Source organism: Anopheles arabiensis, chromosome X (assembly GCF_016920715.1).
Source record: "Anopheles arabiensis isolate DONGOLA chromosome X, AaraD3, whole genome shotgun sequence".
NCBI lineage: Eukaryota > Metazoa > Arthropoda > Insecta > Diptera > Culicidae > Anopheles > Anopheles arabiensis.
In genome coordinates this window covers 7,149,357-7,171,652 of record NC_053519.1, presented here as the reverse complement: position 1 = coordinate 7,171,652, position 22,296 = coordinate 7,149,357, and the positions used below count along the sequence as shown (strand labels likewise).

At 49.1% G+C, this 22,296-nt stretch overlaps 1 protein-coding gene across 11 annotated transcripts in view; it reads left to right on the top strand.

Annotated features, from left to right (window-relative positions):
* The first annotated feature begins 431 nt into the window (after positions 1 to 431).
* LOC120905558 overlaps positions 432 to 22,296 on the top strand; it is a 143,554-nt gene continuing 121,689 nt past the window's right edge. For 9 of the 11 annotated variants that reach the window (XM_040316458.1, XM_040316457.1, XM_040316456.1 and 6 more), the window contains exons 1-2: positions 617 to 670; positions 2,407 to 3,883. In XM_040316458.1, the coding sequence (XP_040172392.1) occupies positions 632 to 670; positions 2,407 to 3,883 (1,516 nt within the window). In that variant the 5' untranslated portion in view covers positions 617 to 631. Of the gene's footprint in view, positions 550 to 616; positions 745 to 2,406; positions 3,884 to 22,296 lie in introns of those variants that run through there. The other 2 variants (XM_040316460.1, XM_040316461.1) reach the window with 2 other exon arrangements.

The window sequence follows — 22,296 nt, the reverse complement described above, 5'->3', positions numbered from 1 at the left end:
GCACTTCACATTGACCGTCAAGGATGGTTGAGCGTGGTGGTGGTGCGTGTGCGTGCTGTGGCTTCACCTTGTCCTTCGCTTCTGCTTGATCCCCGCTCTTGCTCTGGACTCTGCATCTTTCTCTTTCTCTCTCTCTCTCTCGCTCTCTCGGCTGGTGGTCGCGCACAGGAATGCACGCCGTTTATTTATTCGATCCATACTGGTCGACTACAATGTTGTGCGTGACGGTTTATTGCTGTATCTGTGCGGTATCCGCGGTTCGCACACGTCATAAAGGCGAGCGCGCGCGCGCGCGCCTGCCTTTGCGCAGCTCGGAACAGGCTGTCCCTGTCGGACGCTTCCCCTGGTCCGCTTCCGCACCTGCCGTGCCCTGGGTTGGACAATTTTTTCGAGCACACGGTCCCCGCACGTATCGGAGCTCAGTCGTAAAATCGAACGTGCCGCGTACGGTGACCGGTGGGACAAACCGATCCGTCCGCGCGTCCGGGATTGGGTTGGGGCAGTTCCGCGCGTCGATTCGCTGCCCGCGTGCTTTACCAGTGCAATCCCGTGAGTCGTGGTGCAAACGAAAACGTTCTGGCGGGTGCGCGTGTGACTCTTTGCAAGACTCGGGGAGCGCATCTTGCGCTTGATGCGTAACGTGCTGTCATCATTCCGAATCTTTCTTTGGGTGGGCAGTCTTCGGTCCACGCCCCATGTCAGCAATCAACTCTGCAACACAGTGAATCAGACCCCCAGCTGCCGGTTTGCCTCAAGACATACCGCGAGACCTCGTGCAAGATGCCTCCAACACGATATGCCTCCCAGTGGGTCGTTCCGTTTTTAATCCGTTTGTTTTGGGGTAAAAATAGTTGCCTCCGTTCCCGCCGCATCTCGCAACCCCCCCTCAAAAATGGACCATCAAATACCAAGCTGCCTTTTTGCACGCTAGCTTCTTCCGCGCTGCAGCCTCCGGATGAATGAAATGTGGTGCGAGCCGGTAGGAAGTTCGCGGCACTGTTGCTAACGGATTTGCACGGTACAAAATCCTTGAAACCAAAAAAATGCTCTTCCCCGGTGAATTATGCCACCAACTCTGGCAAGACTGTGCCGCCAGGAGCTACCTGACGGCAATGACGACAGTTCATAAAGCATGTACGCGTCTCGCCGGCTCCCCCCCAAACGTGGATAGACGGTGGTTTTAAAATAATACTTTAGTAGTTTATTTTTGGTATACCTCCCCATACCTCTCCCCACCTGTCTCCCTTCCTCTCCCTCTCACTCCCGCATCCAGGTGACAGATGGTGGCACCCTTCGCGCGCCAAGGTGATGGTCCACCGAGGATGCGCTCTGAAATATGAATGACCTTCGGAAGATGTCAGATATTCAGAGTCGCTCTGGGGTGTCTTTTTCTCTGCTTTGATTTGTTGTTGTGTTTTTTTCGGAAGATATGAGAAGATATGCGTGTTACAGCGATGTCTGGGTGAGTTTGTGCCACCTCTCTCAGCTCTCCTCCACGGGTTGGCCTTCCGCTATTGTTTACCTAAACAAACAAACAAAACACTCCAAGCTTCTAGATGTTTATCTGACAGCGTTATATATATATATATACACATGCGCCTGCCGGTGGCGGTAACGCCGCCTTGCTGACGTCTGCCGGAGTGGCAGATCTCGCTCGATCGATCGATGGCGTGTGTCGGACGATTAGGGCACAAACAATAACGCTTTGAAGTCTGTCAGAGGAGCGCAGGATGTCCGCAGGCCTTCGGATCTCGGAAGATAAAGTGAAGTTCCGACAAGAAAGAGGCCTCTTACGCGTGCGAAATAAACAATCAATAACGCTCTCTGGTTATATCCTCGACCTTGCCATGTTCCCCCTTCTGTTCTCCGATTTGTAGACACGCATAACACGTGGTCGCCGTGGGCCTTTGATGTATCCATCCCTTTCACCTCGATGCACTTGCGGGGAATTGTGGAATCTTTTACGATCACTACCACCACCACCACCACCGGACATGTAGACGAGCACCCGCACACGTCGGCTAACGATGACGCCCGGCTGTAGGGAGCTGTAGGGGCCGTCGTACGTCACTCTCGCTTTCCGCGTGACGACCACCTCCCAAACGACCACGCAAAGCCGGTCAGGCTATTTTTGGCCGGGCGTTTAGCAAGCGGGTCGGCGGCCCGTGCGCGACCAGCTGGGTGTGCATTGCGAACCGCTGCGCGGAGGCCGCAAAAGTATAACGACCTACAATCGGGGAGGCATATCGATGTGTTGCAGGCGCGCGGTTTTGTGTTTATTGTTGCTGCGCCCCGCTGTTTTGGTGACGCACAAACGATGCAGTTTGGTTGTTTTTGAGTTGAGAGAGAGAGAGAGAGAGCTGTCTGCAACTTCAATGGTGAATGTTTTACCCCTTGTATCGACAGCGATGCGCCCTGCGTGTTTTGCGAGTGTTACCGGCCGAAACTGAACTGCCCAAAATGATGTCCTCCTACCGGCACAGCACGGCCAACGGCGATGGTGGTGCGTGCGACGTGAACAACAACAACAGCAATGACGACCACAACGACAACCTGCTGACCGCTGACAATCTGCTCCGGCTGGCGCTGAAGAAGCCCAAAAGCTGGAACTGGGAGCTGACGACGTCCAGCTCGTCGCCCAACATCACCTTCCCCAAGATACAGCTGTTCGATGGCGCTAGCGGCGAGCTGATGGTGGAGGTCGATCGGCCCGACTGTGTCATCCGCTCCGGCTGCCCGGACACGGTGCCGAAAAGCGGTGGCAGCTCGCCGAGCCGCTACCGGCGCTCCCGCACGTCCCTGGTGCGGGAGAAGCTCACCACCACGGGCGATTCGCTGGCCGACATCTTCAGCCAGCTGCAGAACAAGGGCCTGGGGCATAAGCTCACCACCAGCGGCTCGCAGTACCGGCTGCTGCAGGGTGCGCAGGTGGACGAGTCGGGCCGCGGCTCGCTGCAGAAGAGCAAGTCGGCCAACGCGATCGTAGCGACACCGGAGGTGCCGCCGATCGTACGGCGGCGCTCTCGCCGCTCGCTCGCCAGCCGCTCCAGCTCGATTCTGGAGCGCATCAGCGAGTTCTACGGCCGCAGCTCGACCGAGGAGGAAGATGTGCTGCCCGCCGTCCCGCAGCTGCTGCTCGAGCCTGCCAGCGATGCGGGACCGCCCGGGCAGGATGGGGGCGTCACGATCGAGGAGCTACCGGCGGACGGCTGCCCAGCCGAGACGGCGATCAAAGTGCCGCCCCGGCCCAAAATCTACAAGCTGGTGCGGAGCAACATCGGCACGCTGATGGTGCGCGAGGAAAGCTTCCACACGCAGCGCAGCCTGCGGCGCCGGCAGCGAGAGGCCGGCGGGGAGCGGGTGCCATCGCCCCCGGAGCTGGTGGAGCTGGACGAGCAGACGGACCGGCCGCGACCAGTACCAGGCGGAGCAGAGCTGGACCGCCACCGGTACGAACGGGAGATAAGCCGCATCGACGGTTTGCTGTCCCGGGTGATGCTTTCGCACGATCTGCAGACGGAGGAGCTGACACGCGCGGACCTCGGTCCCAGCGTACGCATCGAGGACGCATCGGAGGACGTGCTGGTGCGGGAGGTGCCGAACGGGTTGAGCACGGAGCACCAGAACGGCTCGGCGACTCGCCGGCCGAGGCGTCGCTCGAGGCGAAGCGTTAGTGTGGGCGGTAGCGTTACCTCGCCGCATCGCCTCCGGTCCGCCTCCAGCTCGTCCACCTCGGACGGCGAGCAGGATCGGGGGTACCGTGGCACGCGGCTACGCGGACAGCATCGGACCGGCAGCTCGTCCCGATCCGGCTCGCAGAAACGCCGCGGTAGGACGCACCATCGCGATTCGGACGTCGGACCGCGTGCAACGATCAGTAACGGTAAGTGTCGTCGTCTCAGGGTAGGCCCTGGATGTAGCTACCATAGTGACGTACTTGTACATACAAACACACACACACACACACACTCACCACTGGATGGCTCGGTGACTAATGATGTGCTCGAGGTGCTGTAATAATGCTTGCTGAGGTGGGAAATGCAGGGAAAGTAATTAAAACCTGTAGAACAGATGGCGTAACGCGTAGAGGCGCGTACTGCGGAAGGTAGTTGATACCGAGTTCTATCGCGCAATGGTGTACGGCGGAGTACGGCAGTGGTGTAGTGAGAAATGTGAAATGTTCGCTCCCCACTGCCACTGCCGCTCTTTAGTGCGTTACGCTTGATCACCCAAGCGTTACCGGGCTCCCGTTACGTGTCGTGCCGTTAGTGCTTAGTACCCTAGTTATTCCACCACACACTGTGGCCCCTCCGGTGGGGTGCCATATCGGTGCGGTTTTGGAAACAGGTGCGGACACCATACGGGCCATTCCTTTTTCCCTCCTCACTATCCCTCTCACTCTCTCTTGGAAGACATGGGTGCAGCCGGAATAACGCTTTCTGGTCGCGTTAAAGGGAAGCAACTCGCTCGATGGCGGTGTCGGTGTTTTGTCGAGCCGTTTTGTTTTGATTCCATCGTTCGTTGGGCTCGCTCGCTCGTCGTTGCAAAAGGGGGACACGCGCCGGCGCACAACACACACACATACACGCAGAGCAGGCAGGCTCGTGGTCGTGCCAAACGCATCTAAACGTCCGAATATGATCTAATGCGGAGCAAAATTCTTGCTGTGTGCGAAGGTGGCCGCTAGTGTGTCACCTGAGCGATGGGTTAGAGCAGCGGTCGGCAATGTCTGGCCCGTCGCAACGTTAAAACTGGCGTGGAAAATGAAGTTGACTGAATGTTGAAGAACGGAAGGGAAATATTCGCATAAAAAGTATTCAATATTTAAGCAAAACGATCGAAACCCTGCTTTTTGAATGAAAAAGAAAAAAAAAAACATTATTATAACTTTGATGATCGTGACATGGATAGACGGACTAAATTATTACAGGAGGTTTCAGGAGTTCGCCTCAAGAGCTTGGGACACTTTCTTGACTAGTGACGCAGGCCCTTCAGGAAGGCTAATTCTCCCTAAGCCTGAACGGTTGAAGCCCTACGGGCTGGAATTGAATCCTGTTGAAAGTAAAAAAAAAACAAAGTTTTTTCGAAGACTTTTAGCGCAAGGCTTCAAATGGCTTTTAATAATGGAAAACAATGGCAATTTCCCTGTTGTCGGTACAAAGCTCCCCAAGCCAACTCAGGAGATGAATTCTGATTTATTTGTTTATTTATTACATTTGCTGTGTATGGATCTGGTAAAATATAGACTACGATCCTTGTCACGTAATTCTACGTGTTTAAACTAGTGATGTGCTCTCTGGAGCGCACCCGCGACTCCGATCCGATTCCAACTATTGTTAGTCCGATTCCGACTCTGGCAAAATGGAACCACTAGATCCGCTCGGAGTCGGAGTCGCCCAGAGTCGTCTGGAGCCTTCCGGAGTCGCCCGGAGTCGTTCAGAGTCGCCCGGAGTTGTTGGGAGTCGTTCGGAGTCGATCGGAGTCGTTCGGAGTCGTCCGGAGTCGTTCGGAGTCGTTCCAAGTCGTTCGGAGTCTTTTGAAGTCGTTCGGAGTCGTCCGGAGTCGTCTGGATTCAACTCCAAACGACTCCGAACTACTCCGAACGACTCCGGACGACTCCGAACGACTCCGAACTACTCCTAACGACCACTAGATCGTCCGAACGACTTCGAACGACTCCGGACGACTCCGAACGACTCCAGACGACTCCGAACGACTTTGGACGACTCCGAACGACTCCGGACGACTCCGAACGGCTCTGGACGACTCCGGCAATTCCGGACGACTTCGAACGGCTCCGAACGACTTTGAACGACTCCGGACGACTCCGAACGACTCCAGACGACTCCGAACGACTTTGGACGACTCCGAACGACTCCGGACGACTCCGAACGGCTCTGGACGACTCCGGCAATTCCGGACGACTTCGAACGGCTCCGGATGATGCAGGGCGGACCTATCTTCCGGAATCGATTCCGAATTTATCGGAGTCGGATCGGAGTCGACTCTGGATTTATGCCAACTTTACCCATCACTAGTTTAAACTAATCTAGCCTATTTCTGAGTGCGCACGAATCTAAAATCCTAGTTTTAAAAGTCTGCGAGAGGGTAAAGATATCCTATAATAATTGTGCAGAAATGTACGCTATCTTATGAGTTCTAGCTGATGCGTAAATGCGAATATTTGATATCGTTCGCAGTAAGCGGCTATCAAAATCATTTTTTGATCATGATATTCATAGTTACCATGACACAACTTTCCAAAAGCGACAATCATTTTTGTAATAACAATCAATGCTTTTGCGATGACATGATTGTAAAGAATGTAGAATGAAAGTCATTTGCCATTTTTCATGAGACGCCAGAACTGCTTAATGCGTGCATTTACCGATACTTAGCCATTAGACCACTTGATATTTTCACTCAGTCAATCAGTAAAATGGTGTTCACTTACAGGAGTATGGAAATTCAAGCGAAAACATGAAAAAGGACCCGTCTTCGATGAAGATTTAGTTCACCTGAAGTACGGCAAAATCAAAAAGTCAAATGAATGAAGCAGAAAAATATCATCATGCCAAATGACATTTTTTTCCCTGATTGTCGAATGAAAGCGTGAATCTAGAATGATGCTTCAGCGTGAATGCGATGCTTCAAAAAGTATCAGTTTGTAAAATTTTATGTCGACGACTATCACCGCACGCAACACTGACTAGGTATGACCAATCTTTAACTTTGCTTAGATGATATTATTACAGAAACACAACAATATCACCATTAGAACGTTTACAAAAATGGGGCCCATTTACCTCAAATGTTTGCCGACCGCTGTGTTTGGAGGGGGCCCCATCGTCCCATCTCGCTCCAGCGAACGGCCAGTGCCAGTGCCTCGCAAGCCTCGTCGTCGTTGCAAACACACACACACACACACACACACAGCCAAGCGCAGGTGATGCACACTTCGGCTGCCCTTCGCGCGCGCTCACTGCTCTTGTGTGTGTGGTGGTTGGGCTCTCGTCATCGGCGGGCCGGCCGACTGCTGTCAGTTTGCTTTCCAGCGTTACCGGCTCGGCATCTCGGTTGTACTACGGCGCCCGCGGTAACTCCGCGCCGCCTCGTTACGCGCTTTCTCCTGGCCAGCCCGAGCCCGGGCCCAACGGGAAGGGAGGGAAGGGAGAGGAGGGTCTTTCCGGCTGGGGTTTCGACGCGCCGTGCCAGGCGTGTAGCACGCACGAAAACCGGCGTGCGTCCTGCGAACGGGAAGGTGGTGCTGTGAGTGTGTACTTAAAATAAATTGTGCATGTGCCATTTCGTGTGTGTGTGTGTGTGTGTTTGTGTGTTTTTGTGGGCTTCTGCACGCGTGCAATTAATCAAATCGGCCGCCCGATCGTGGCTCTCGCACAGAAGTGATCTCTCCTGTGTGATCATCATCACCGCGCCAGTTTGTTTTGTTTGTTCTCACACAGAGACAGTGTTTGTGTGTGTGTGTGTGTGTGTGCGCGTTACTCATCCGTTCTGTGGTGGCATCGCTAATGAAGAAGCGTTAATTGCTGAACCCGCCTGGGCCCCTCCTCGTGGCGCAATCCTCGCGCAAAGGTGTGTGTGTGACAATCGGGGTATCGTTTTAATCGCAAGCACCCAACCACACAGGCGCGCACACCCGCACACCCGCGCACCTGGGAGCCGGCTGAAAGAAAGGGGCGCTCGGGCCGACCATCAAACAAACAAACAAGCATCTAGCAAACACATCCTCTGCACGATCAACCTGCTCCCCGAGCCGCTGTCAACGGTCGCAGCAGCAGCAGCAGCAGCAGCAGCACAGTGAGGTAGCTATGCGAGTTGATTAAATGGTGGCGGTAGTTGTGCTCTGCCTCTGTTGTTATCCTTTCTGCAAATCGATTCATGACCGGGGAAGGTCACTCCATCCCAGGGGGGGGGGGGGGGATGACTTTTATCGTCTTTGTCGGTTCTGTCATTGTGGTGTAACAAAAATACTCCCCCTTATCGATGCGATTGACATTTTAATCGATTTGTCGAATAATAATCACTCTTCTCAATTGCGTAGGCGGCGCACAAATACGACCAAGCAGCGTATAGAGGGTGAGAGAGAGAGAGAAAGCGAAAGATACAAAAAAAAACCGTGCAGATGTGCTAATGGAGCGCTGGCGGTGGCGCTCCGTAAAAAATGACATGTAATTTAAATATCAATTACATTGCCCTGCCTGTCCTGCGTCCGCTTCTCACGTGTCCCGAGCCGCACTGCGAGTGGATCGATCGTCACTTGCAGTTCCGAGTCACTGGGGGCAATCGCTGCGACAGGTTTCTTCTTGTGCCTGTTTTTTTCTTATTTTTTATTGCTGTCGCTCTGGAATTTTTTTTTTTGACCGTTTCGACGATGAATGGCGCCTGTGACACGTTAGAACAGGAAAATGACGAATGGAACACGACATTTCGTAAAAAAAAAATCATTGTGCAATAGCATATCAAAAGGTTCTTTCTCCAATTGTAGTAAATGAATGGGCGCAAACACTCACAAAACACATATTAAATTGTTATTAAAAGGCTTTAATGCAAACGAATCTATTTATTCGGTAAAATTAAATATGTTCGATCGTGCCCAGGCTAATAATTTCCTGTTCAGGACCTGTTTTTTTTATTAATTTACAATTGAAAGCTTCTGTCAATAGCCAACCTGTAATATCACTGCTACCGGGTATTTCAACACCACAGCGTTGAACTAATTAAAACATAATTCATAATTTGAAAAATACCATTGCGTTACTATTGAAATGGCACCGTACTTGCTGTTCAATTCATCCCGTTTTTTTACAAAACAATCGCAACATCAAAGCGCGGTCGGGATTGCATGCCCGATATTAATACATTTTAAGCTTCTGATTACTGTGGTGCACGCGAATTGATGCCGGCGCTGAGGGTACACCGCACATACACACACACACACACACACACACACACACACACACACACACACACCCCACATTGCCGGTTGCGGTGTTAGATGTTTGCCATTTGCTGTGCACAAAAGGATCCAGCACCGATCGATTACCCGTGAAAATGAGTTCTTGTTGCCCACTTTTAAAAGGAAACCGATTATTGTGGCTCCACAACAAACCCGGTGAACAGTAATTACAAACTCGTACCGTCGCTGTCATCTATTCCACCTATCCACGCACCCTCGATGTGTGTTTTATGTTTATTTTTTTTTCTCAATTTCCCAACACATGTAAAATAATGTTCACATGCAATGGGAAGGCCGCTCGTACCCTCTCCCACCGGTAGCCGACTGTAACCTTGACCGGATCGTTGACGGTGACACGGTACAAACGCCGTATCATACCAACTAACCACCGAATTCAGTGTTATAATCAACCGCACCGCGCACTCACACACGCGTAGTTCCCCGTGGCGTGTGGTTCTCCCGTTGCACAAGCTCGTTTGCTCTAGTGATGGGAGGCATTAAATTTTCCTCATAATCAATTCCAGCTAGCACTCCGAAGCTTTTTGGAATCGATTCTGGATGGTAGGAATCGGCTCCGGAATTGGCTCCGGAATTGGCTTCGGAATCGGAGTCAGTTTCGGCAACTTCACGAGAATAGTATTGAAATTTGGATTGTATTGATAGCCGCAAACAATTCAAATTTACTTATAAACGATACATTCTCAAGGAGATTCCGATTGGACTTTGCTTCCCAAACTTCTGATTTAAATTACACAACTGATATTGGAGCCAATTCCCGTTCCGGATCTAATACTGATTCTGATTCTGGAACCAATTCCGGGTCACATTCAAGAGCTGATTCCGGGATCGAGGTCGGCTCCGGAATCGGAGCTGATTCTTTGGCTCGGATCCGGAATCGGATTCGGAATCAGTTCCGTAATCTGCTAAAAGAAAATGGGATCTGGAATCTGCTACGGAATTGGATCCGAAAACAGCTCCGTAATCTGCCTCGGAATCAGGTCCGGAATCGGATCCGGAATCATACCCGTGCACTGCTCCGGAATTGGCTCCGGAATCGACTTCGGAATCGAAATCAATTTCAAACACGGTATCAGCTCCGGCATTGATTCCGAACACGGAATCGGAAACGGGTAGTTCCGGTTCCGAGTTTCCACCACTAGTCGTCGTCAAATCCGGTGGCGAGAGGACGTTGTGGGACGACGACGTTGACGGGCAGCAATTGAAATAGCTAATTTCAAAATTGCCCTCGCTGTGTGTGTGTGTGTGCGGGGGGAACGAAATTCGATACGGTCGGTACCGCACGCCGGAAAAACCCTGCACCGAGGAGCAACATGCGCACACAACAACAACAACACTGCGTACCAGCAAACACCTTTTTGATATGACCAATTCATCATGAATCCACTATCTGACACACACACACACACACACACGCAGCGCGTCACATCTGAACGGGTGTGGGATGGCTTTTTTTTTTGTAGCATGACACCGACAGAGATGGGAGGAGGTGAAGGGATCCGTCTGTGCTGCTGGGTGTTTTATTACTTTTTACTGCATTCTGTCGATTGTCACTTATTTTGCGTTTTATTTAATTGTCGCCGCGTGTTTGTGCGAGCAATTATAATGATTCGTTCGTTGGCTTTCTCTCTCTCTCTCTCTCTTTCCCCTTCCTTTTTCCTTTTTTGTGCGTTCGGGGGGAGCCGTGGTGCGATTTAAAGCTTACACCACTTCAAACACGTGCGAGCGGAGCTGTGTGCGTGAACAGCACTCGCGAGAATGTCGTCCCGAAATCGATCCACCGGCGCAATTTTGTTGCCATTTTAAGCCGTTTTTTTTTTGTTTGTTTGTTAAAAAACTCGATTTGCACTCGACAAAAAGCGCGTGCTTAATGAGTGAGCGAGACCTCCCACGCTCCAAAGGGCACAGCGAGGCGTCACCGAATCTGGTGACAAATTCATTAACGTTACGGTAGTACGGCGCTAACGAAGAGCGCGTTATAAACCACTACGTTTGATGGATGGTGATGGTTAGTAAATAGTGAACTGACAGTAGCCTGCACAGAGATAGAGCGAGAGAGGCGAAAAATGCTACCAGAGTTTGGCAGCACTACAGTAAAGCAGGGAATTAAAGGAATCAAAAGTATGTAACGGGAACCAGTTACATGATGATGAAACGAATAATTGAGAGTGCCTGGACAAAATTACTAATTATTTGTAACGGACAAGAGTTAGTAGTAACCGTAACTAGTTACTAGGAACTGGCTGTTAGGTTGGAATGAACGAAAAAGAGTGGAAGTAGCCAGTATGAATCCACAACTAGTTTCAAGTAAATGGTTGTAGGATCGAAACGAATTTAAAGCGAACAAACTAATTGGATCCTAAAAACTAATGGGATATAAATAACCAGATATATCGTGAGTTGTTCCAATGAGTTCCTATTCGTTGAAAAGTACGCCAAGAATAGATAGTTAATTTTATTCTGAGGTTGTTTTCGACTGCAGGGTTACTTTCTTGCCAGTTCAATATGGATATATTTCTAAGCAAAATAAAATTAAAACACTTGAGCGCGTACGCGTTGTCCAAGCCGCCAATGGCGGACCATTCGAGTTGTAATTTTGTAAATGTTTTTTTTTACGCCGTTGAAATGTTTGCTGTAAAATTGGCTAGCCAACTCTGTACAGCTAAATTCTATATGAAACAGTTAAATATGTTCGTTCTGTTCGATCTCTGTCGGCTTGCGGTCTGCTCAGTCGCACCGCTGTTGATGTTTCCTTTCCAGTCTGCTGCACTGCTGGAGCAGGTCGCGGAAAATGTGGCCAAATATTTGGGTGACTGTTTGCAACGCACGAAGCAATGGAGTCCAGCACGTGCTTACATTCTTTGTCGGCAAGACTGCCCCTGGCTGTTTGCGGCAGCTGCGGTGCAAAAAGTCAACGATTTTAATCCAAATCTCTCCAAATCAACAAACACACTCCAAGCACAAAGGGGCTCTCAGGGCTAAACGTAAGTTGTTTAGCAAACACACACACACACACACACACACATACACAGCAACGGATCCGTAGACGAAAAGTAAAACAAAAATGCATTAGCACTCGGATCATAATCTTGCTGCGCAAACAGCTTAGGGCAGCCGCTGTTCCACCCTGGTCTCAATGATGGCCGCCGTTGTCTTTTCTGCACAGAACCGAATCCGTACAAACGATATCTTTTATTGCCCTCAACCACACCCCCCCCCCCCCAACTCCCGCTCAGTTGCACATGCATCAATGGTTGCTGTTTGGTGCGCGGAAATGCATCATCCCCGATCATCTAACGCGCACGAGCTGCAGGTACGGGGCAGTGGGTGCATCGTTTTCGCAAGTTGGTGCTAATTTGTGTACCGCCGAGAGAAGCAGCAACTGGGGGAGGGGGGAGGCTTAACCTTTCATTCATTCGTTACATCGCTGGCACCGAGCGGTTGGTGCCTGGAGAGCGAGAACGGCAGAGACATCTTAACTCACATGCTAACACTTCTGCGGTGGTGAATCAGTGCTGTTAACTGTTGACATTTTTCATGACAGTCACCGTAAACAGACGGTCAAAATAATGTTTGGCTGATGACATGAAATGTAAACAATGTAGTCTGCATGTCATTTGACATTTTTTGAACAACACAAATCGATACGATCGGAGGATTATGAAGTGTATCATCGCTGAATATGGGGATTCTAGTGAAATAGCAAAAAACTAGTGAAATGAAAGCCTTTTCACCGCACGCTCTGTTGTAGATTGACATGAAAACGGCCATTTGCAATTTCGACAGAACTCACGATTCATACTGGTTGGCGAATGTCAAATGAATGTACAGTGGAGCGCCGTTTATCCGGGCTTCTCGGGACTTGACCTCGACCGGATAAGCGAATAACACGGATAATGAGTCAAATGATATATTTTATCACCAATTTCTGATTTATTCTTTTAAAAAATCCTATTTTTTGATAAAAATAACCCAGTTTTTATTAACTTTATATTTTTCCCATAAGAATATTCGAAATATGCCATGAATTATAGTGTTTTTTGTTATGATAATGTGCTCTTATAACCGCTTTTTTCAATATCCTCTTCATAACGCAATGTCACCTTTGTATTGAACTGTCATTTGTCACCAGCACGGATAAACGGAAGGCCGGATAAAAGGTACCCGGGTAAACAGCGCTCCACTGTACCTTGAAAATGTCTTCATGTCAAATGACATTTTTTGACGGGAATGTCCAATGACAGAGAGAGATGGAAATGGGAAGCTTCAAATCGAATGAATGTTTACAATTTTATGTCGATGAACGTCACCGTTTCTCAACACTGGTGGTGATGCAAAGGAGTGCGCGCGCGTGCTTCTCTAAATTGTTTTCGTTTGATTTGTGTGGCAGAATTTAATGATAGCTCTTACGGCGGGGGAAAACGGGCCCGGATGTATGATCGCACATTTCCTCCCCGGTGGTAGGGGAGCATTTCACCCGTCCCGGGCCCAGCAGCAGCTCGTTTTGGTGGCGGTGTGCAAAATGTTTTTTCACGCTTTTTACCGGTTGCATTATTTGCGTTGGAAGAAATTCTACTTTGAATTGTAAAGCCAACACGCTTCACAATTGGATTCGAAAACAGGGTAATGTCTTTAGTGACTAAGAGGAGTGGTGCAGATGACTTGGAGCACCTAGAAGAGGACCGTTCCGTCAAGAAGACACTAAGGGTACTGGGTCATGTAAATAAGGCTGTATGTAGTAAAAGCTAAATGTACTGATTCAGCTGTTTAACATTTCAATTAATTTATTTCAATAACTGCTGTATGGAAATCAATGTGTGTATTATTAATAGAGCTGCATTTTGTCCAGATTAATGTGTGTCTCGAATAGTCTCTTGACCTGCCAACTGTTTGAGTTAAATTGTCCCATACGTCTACATCTACTGCTGATATATCCTGTTGCATTATTAACGCTGTATTAAACTTAATCTGGTAGTGAATATAAATTACTAGGAATTTTACGTATGATTTTAACGCTTTTAATCACTTTCAGAATTAATTATTACATTTAGCTATAAATGTTACACATACCACAGTACAAATTGGAATGCGCATAGAATCTGATTGATCAATTCTCAGTTGGAGTATCAGTTGGATTCCAGGAGCATTTAGAAAGCCTAATTTGAAAGAAAATACCGTGTATTTCCCCATATTGAGGCAGTTTAATTCATGGAGAAAAAAAAACTCCTGATACAATTTGTTCCAGGATTTAAAACAAAAAAAAAACAGTCGAATACAGTGCATGTTAAATAATTATGAGCCAAAGACAAGATTGGTGTTGAAAGCAAATCTGAAGAGTTCCTATCAGTATTTTGCAGAACAGAAGTTCTACTTGGAGTGTTAGTGTTACTTGCTCTAAGCACCGTATTACTGTCATGCCACCACATCTTAGTGTTGACCAGAGGCAGCCGGTATTGAACGGATGTTTGCTATCTTTTTTATAACATTTTTAATACACTTTCGAGCATTTTATTCAGCTGAAGCTGTGCAAATACGTTGACAAAAATAATAACGAAACAAAATTAGCTAAGAGCACAATGTTGAATTTAAAAAAACATTCCTTTAGCATGCTATTTTGGTGAGCGTGCTTATTTGATGATCACTGTATTTTTTGTATTGAAACTTTTAAAAATCCCTGGCATTCAGCTTTTAAATGCGTGACACGAAATATCATTGGAAAAATAAGGTTGGAATGTGTTCCAACAGAGTAGCTATACGGGTTCCATTCCCATTCGGATTTAAAATTTTCTAGTTACATCGTAACGTAAGTCTAGCAAACCCTTTTCGTTGGATTCGTTAGATCAACATGAGTGAAGTAAATCCTCGCTTTAAGATATTAAACTTCTCAAACCTCGATTACTCCAAACAAGGAAGTGTTTTATTCAGTAAAAAAAAAACATGAAAAAATAAAATAAAACAAAATACTGCAAAATGGCCAAACAAGCGTGTTTTGTAAAATGAAAAAAAAAATGTAATACTAAAAAATGAAAAAAAAAATCCTTTGCACTGTACTCGATTGTATATTGTACGCAGCTTTGCACACAACACCAGCAATTAATGCAAGCGAATAAAAGCAGGAAATGCTCCAAAACGCATCGACGTGTGCATGCAAATGTCGCTGTGTCGCTCCTAGCCGCAGCCCACCCCCTTCCAATCGTAACCAGTGTGTGTGTGTGTTTTTGAGTGAGAAATTTGTTATAATTATTAGAACGCTGAGCGGTTTGATTGCTCCTTCATCCTGCCGTCCATCGCTTTCCCCGTCGCTTTTCACCCAATGTGTGCGTGTGTGCCGCATTCCGCTAGAAAATTAGTCTCTTCATCGCAAAGTGTTCACCCCCCCCCCTCCTCCTACCCCCCACCCCCCGCACTCCCAGCTTTTCCACCCTGCACCCCTTCCTGTTTTTCTAAATTTTTGTATAAACACCTCAACTCTCCCACATTCTTTGTGTTTGTGTCAATGTGTGTGTGTGTGTGTGCACGCGTTGTGTTGTCGTGAACAAAACCAGTCCCTTTTTATTTGATTCCAATCCACTCTCTCTCTCTCTCTTTCTTTTTTCTTTCACATCCCATTCCTGCCGAACAACCATCTGCTTCTGTCTTGCACCAACCCGTTCCCCCTGCACCATCAACACCACCACCCCCGCCCCCCCCCCCACCCCGCTCGTTTGGTTTGGCTCGTCGCCGTTGTTTTGTTCCCTCCAGCGGCAGCAACAGCAGCAGCAGCAGCAGCACCGTCCTGCCAGCGGGCCGCCACCACCGTCCCTCACTGCCCCGGCGGTCGCCGCTTTTCCGCGGACGGCGGTGGGCCGGACACGCTTGCGCTCGAACGCTTCCGCGCGTCATTCGCCCGGCGGCCAGATTCGCACGATGCATCCGCGATCACCATTGACGTGCCAGCGATCGGCGCGAGTGCATCGACTGCAGCAGCAGCAGCATCCGCGGCCACCAACACACGCCAGTGCGCGGTACAACCGAACAGCAGCAGCAGCACATCAGCATCGTCCTCGGGCAGCACGCTCTCCACCCTATCGCCCTGGACGTCCGGTGCGGACAGTGAGACGCAAAGTCCGGCCACTGGCACTATCAACACCGCCGCCGCCAGCAACTATCCGCTCGGACGCTCCATCTCCGTGCCGTGCAGCGCCGAGCACGACTTTCTCGAACGGTTGCGCCGCTCGCTGGTGCCAATCACTGGGGACGCACTCCGACGCCGCTACCTGATGGAGAACACTGGCCAGCAGCAGCAGGAGCAGCCGCAGCAGCAGCAGCAGCAGCAGCAGCAGCAGCAGCCAGCGGAAGAGCCGGTGGTGCTGAGACGCGATCCGCCCGGCCGGCGCCACCTCCGCACCATGTCGAGCGTGGTCGAGCAGGTGCTGTACACGCAGCGGGCAGCGGCCACCGGCAGCAGCCACGGCAAGCCGCCGACCGGTCGGCGCACGCTCAGCTCCGCCGACAAGCGGCGAACCGGGCACCGCTGGACAGGCGGCCCAGCGGGCGCCGGAGAAGGCGCCGGAGCCGCCCGAGGAGCCGCCGCTGTCGTCCGAGCTGGCCAACACGGTCGAGCCACCGTACCGGGGCCGCCGCACGCTCAAGTACTACACGCGCCGCTACCGCACCTCCATCCACTACGGCAACCCCTAAGAGGAGGACGAAGCCTATCGCTCTCTCAGTTTAACAGTGTGTGTGTGTGTGTGTGTGTGTGTGTGTGTGTGTGTGTGTGGGTGGGTGAAAAATCAATCGCAACGCAAATCAACCACTGCAGCAATCAAACCAATCAATTCTTGTGGTGTGAGTTTTCTTTTTTCGTCCTTTTTTTGTTGAGTGTTTGTATTTAGAAAAAAACTCTTACAATGCTCCCTTCAAATTTTTTACCATATTTTTGGAGCCTGCAAAAAGGACCTCAATCGACAGTTTGATCGCTGGTGCACAAGCCTTGGGGAGCTGAAGCAAAGAGTTAGTTGAAAGCAGTGTGCAAAGAGTCCACATTGAGTTACGTTTAAATTTAATTAAATTCACTCCACCCCTAAATACGCAGTGAGGCAGGTCGTGCGGTGGGGTGTCCGAAGAGGGTGTCCTTATCAGGCGGGTCCGATCATTGGGGAACACACACACACACACACTTGGAGCAGGATCAACGGTCAGCTCGTGTCAGCTAGGCAGAAGCGACTATCGATGCAACGATAAGCCTGTCGAAGCTTTGTCGGTCAATTTAGTGTGTTTGTGTGTGTTATTATTTTTTTTTGGTAGATAGCAAGAAAATAGAGAATTGGCTCCTCCACTCACACACACACACACAAACCTGCACAAAGCAGGGTTTTCCAGGGGTTTTCATAGTAGTGGGACACTTCCTTCATTCTTTCCTATTGGAAGTGAACTTCATATGTTAGAAATTGGGCTCCTTGAAAATTCTGCTTGGATTTGTCCAACAAGAGTGCTAGAGAGTCCAATTCCCATTACATTAAGTTCATTTCACGTAAGAAAGTGTTTATAAAGTGTCCCACAGCTGTGAGAGCTCCAGGAAAACCCTGTAACGTAACGCTTAAGCCTAACCTCAATCTGCCCCCCCCCCCTCAAACTGCAGCGAACAAGCCACCAAAAAGGAGAGTCCCACTATCCGTCCGTGTGTATGGCGCTGCGTGTGTACGAGCAACTGTTTCGCCCCTTCTTACTCTCCCCCTCCTCGCATCGGTCGGTGTCACTAACTCAAGCGTACAACAACAACAACAAAAAAATACAAAAAAAACGGTTGTAATGGACTGGTCAAAAAATAAAGTTTGCTAATAACCATCATCATCAGCATCATGAATGTTCCCCGTTGGTTTCGTTTTCTTGTTTTTTTTTTTGTAGCGCTTTTCGGATGACTTCTTACCCATTTCTGGTATCCCTCTTCCCCCCCCCCTCCCTCTTTTTTGTGTGGTCCCAATGTTCCACCTTGCTCGGCGGCCCCGGCGGGAGGAGCAATAGTTTCCATAGTTTCTCTACCGTAAAAACGCTTTTCCCTTCGGGTTCGGTTCGCTCCGTCCTCCCACTGCTGGAGGACAATTTTCCCAGCGCACCATAATCTGGTAAACCAATGTTCCGTCCCTCGTTTTAGAGGGGAGGGGGAGGTGGTGCAAAAGTGTACACACACACACACACACACACACATATTTTTGTATGACGAAGCCTAAAACCTGACGGTTACGTCGCCGTAAATATCGCAACTTAATTTGCCCTCGGCCACCGTCTCCGACACGTGCGCGCGCGTGTGTGTGTGTGTGTGGGGAGCAAGGTTGCAGGTTGCTAAAAGGGCCAGCCGGGGCCGGGATGACCTCATCGTCGTACAAAACTCCTTCCGAGTACCGAGAAGCAGCAGCGGCAGTATCGGTTTGGTTATGCGACGTTTTTGTTTTTATTTATTTTTAGCCGAGCCGAGGGGAAGTGGACACTCAGGGGGGGGGAGGGGTTCGGGTTGCGGTCCTAATGTCGCACGGTCACGCAAAGCTGCCCCAATGCACAGGCTGGCGCTCCAGATTGGGCCAGATTTTAGTGGACAACCATACACAGGCAACATTCTTTTTTGTACCTTCGTTTCGGTTGTTGCCCCTTCTTCTAATCATTTTTGGCCATTTTTTTTTTTGTTATTCAAATTAAAGCTTCTGTGCGGTTTCTACATCCATGTACAGTAGCTGAAATTACAAAAAAAAGACATTATTACCTTAGATTTACTTCAAAAAAGTCCAATCGAGCAAGCAAGTTTGACAGCACTGGACAGTTTGTGACGTCAGGCGTACGCCTAAAGGTATGCAATTGGCTAAGCAAAACTAGCCTATTGTCGGCAGCGGCGGTACGTTTCTGTGGACACAGCGTTGTCGGTGTCGGTTCGGTGTCGCATCACTGTCAAGTTGCTGTTGTGTGTGTATGTGTGTGCTTTTTTGTTATCGTACATCTTACCCGTTACCTTCCGAATTACACAACATTACGGCGTCTTCCAGAACGACAGCAGCTACACGCACAGAAAAAAACTTATCTTGTGTGCCACTGTGTGTAAAGTACACGCGATGCGTCCGCTTTTTCCTTTTAGAAGGAGTTTTTTTTTTGTTGAATATTTGCTCTTCTATTTTGTTGTCTTTTGCTCGCACTCTTCCGCTTCAAAGGACGCTTTCAGACACTGTTCTGTGCTGGTTCACCTTCACACACAGACACATTAACACAAAAAAGGGGTTTGGATTTTGCTTCCCTTATCGCGCTCCATTCGCTTATGTCCTCGGCACGGAGCGCTTATCGGGCCGTTGCCGGTGTAGCAGGTGTGCATTTCCGGACCATACTGACGACCCAAGTGCGTACTATCGTTCGTTCTGCCCTCTTGCAAAAGACTTGCAGCAGCAGCCCCCGGCCCAGCAGACATTCTGGAGGTTCGTGTGATAAATGGTGCCTTTGCCCGGTTTGCACGGCGAGTAAAGAATTGGGGAGGAATTAAGCGATTTCACGTAAACTCCACCAGCTCCACCGGTCGCTTGCTACGGCTTGCATGCGCGTGAGAATGGTTTCACACTTTTCTTGGTCGCTTTGGTTCACCTGAGAAAACACGCGGGAGTGGTAAAGGAAAATAAGTACAGTATTAAAAACACTGCCACTGTTCTGTGTCCCGTGTCGGTGCTTCCAGGTGCGGTGGCGCGGAACCGAGCTGGCTAGAAAAGCCGAACGCAGGCGGTGTGTACCTCGGGCCTGTTTGTCATAAGCGGGCGGCCGAAAGTTGGGCGAACGGCTATTGGAAAGCGATACTCGGGTGGAAAACAGTGCGATTCACGGTCGTCAATGTAAACATCAAAGCGTTCTGTTCTGACGGAGGCGTTGTGCGTGTGTGTGGTATCGCATACGAGCGTTCCAGTGCACTAGATCTTGACCCTGTTTGCTTTTGTGTGGTTGTGTGTAGGCACTACGAAATGTCAGGAATAAGAACTAACAGATCTAGATTTAAATGTCAATTTCTTGTACTGCAAAATGAGAAGTAAGTCATTTTTAACTACTTCTAGCAGCCTGATCGGAAATCTACTTCTTGGAGATATCTCACGATCAACCAATGCAGCTGAAAATTGAAAAAAATGAGTCGTAGCTTCAGTTATTTTTCATTTTTTGGGAAATTATTTGTTTTGAATAGATCTGCTTGAAATACTTGAGGTTGTCTGGTGATAAGTAGGCGAAGGATGCTGATAAGTGTGCTTGAGGAGAAAGTCCAAAATATAGTTAGTGGTTGAGATCAACAAAATCATTGAGATCTCTTTTCGGGAGGCCAACAAAGACCTAGCAGTTCGCTAAAGAACTTCTAGACTACATCTTAAAACCACCTGAACAAAAATCTTGTCCAAAAAGTATCGCTCATTTGTACTTCACGTCATTCGATGTCTCGGGTTGGGTACTCATATTGCAGAGAGGTCCAGGCAGAACATAGTAGTCCAGTGTTGGTCTTAGGAACTTCTACCGAATGTCTTAGGAGCACCAACACAGCACACAGTGCAATATGACCACGGTTTTGATATCTGCTGAGAACTTTACATTTACAATTGTTTCAATTTTTGCTACCCATTTTTGTGGGTTGCATATTTAGCAGGATATTATGGAATGAACTTCTAGAACACGTCTTAAGACCAAAACCAATGACTGATATTTCAGATCGTACAATACGCCCTCCAATTTCGGCTTTCGTAAGTATCACGAATGTTTTGTAGAATGTTGTTAGTTAGACAGCCGTTGACTTAACGACTTTGGACCTAGTGTTGAGCAGCAGTTACTAGCAACATCATCCAAGCGTACCGGAATCGTTGACGGCCACCCGTGGGCACAATGATTGTACCACGTACACGGAAGTCACGGATCGCTGACGCCTTGGAAGCGGAACCGTTCGCCCTGGGTTTTTCGCATGTTCTTCTGGTGTGCAGCAAACGCCACGCCTCACGTGATTCGAGTTTGAATTGTCCCAACTCCCCGCCCCCTTCCCTCAAGGTTTGACGTTTGTCGTGTCGGTCGTTGATTTGTTTGATGATTGATGTTGCGAGCTTTTCTTGTCGTGCTTCGCACGCCCGTTCTTCTGTCTTGCTGAGCTATCGTTTGTTTGTTTGATTTAGCACTTCCGGCCCCGAAACTCTTCCTCCAGGACCGTTTGCTGCTTCCCTCGTTCTCAAGAAGGGATCATTTTCCCTGCCATGCCTGGAATGTGCCAAGCTGCTCCAAGATGAAACGCGGCGCAAATAGTAACAACAAAAATTCGCACAAAAACCCCGCAATTCGGATTACTGCATCCATCCCGCCGCTTCCATGGTGGTGCTGGTGTACGGGCGTATTTATAAATTTTGCAAAATCGTTCAACATTTCCACTTCGCACACCGCGCCCCGTTTGCATATTGAAGCATCTACACTGCGGATCTTTCAGCACCGGCGATGGGCGATTCGCTAGCGGAAAGTGTTTAATGGTCGGTCATAAAATGTCATTGCAAGAAGTGGGCGAGAGAAAGCGAGAGAGTTTACGTGCAGGGGCACGCGAAAGCCGTGCAAAACTCTCCTCCGGCCGAATTCCTTCGCGCGGATCGCGTATCACTCTAAACATTTGCCAAGCAAATGTATGCAGGCCAATGCAAGATTAATGTTGCAAACGGTGGTTTTCCGAGTCGCGAGCAAAAGGTACGGCCGCACCAAAAAAGGTTTGTTATCTGGCACCTTCAACCGACGATAGCATCATCATCATCATCATCATCACCATCGGCGACATGACATGTTCGCCCGTTTCGGGATGTCAATAAACGGGCGCGACGGGCGATGCCCAATATCGGAAGAACATCAGTCTTTACAGTAAGTGCCTGAAACGATATGGCAAACACAGTGTGTCACGTGTAAGAATGGATTGTGAACGCTACACAAAAGATAAAATGGGACCAAAAAAAAAACACTGTAAAAGCAACAGCCATCGATCAGCGTTTCCGACGTCTATTTTCCAACCTACAAGAGAGAGAGAGAGAGAGAGAGGGAAGTGGCGGTGAAATGAAAGTAAAGTGTAATAATAATAAAACCCTCCACCCCGTTCGAGCAGCAACTGATGGCAGTTGGATGGGTGGGAAAATGTCTTGCGCGCGGGGTGCAGCGTTGTTCTGCGTTTGTTTGCTTCCCGTATCTAACCTAACTTTTTTTTTTTTTTTGCTCTCCGACACAATTTTGCAAAAAACCAATTCGACGGATTCCAATTCGATCCTAGCTTTTCGTTGTTGCCGATTGTGCCGCTCGATCAGAGT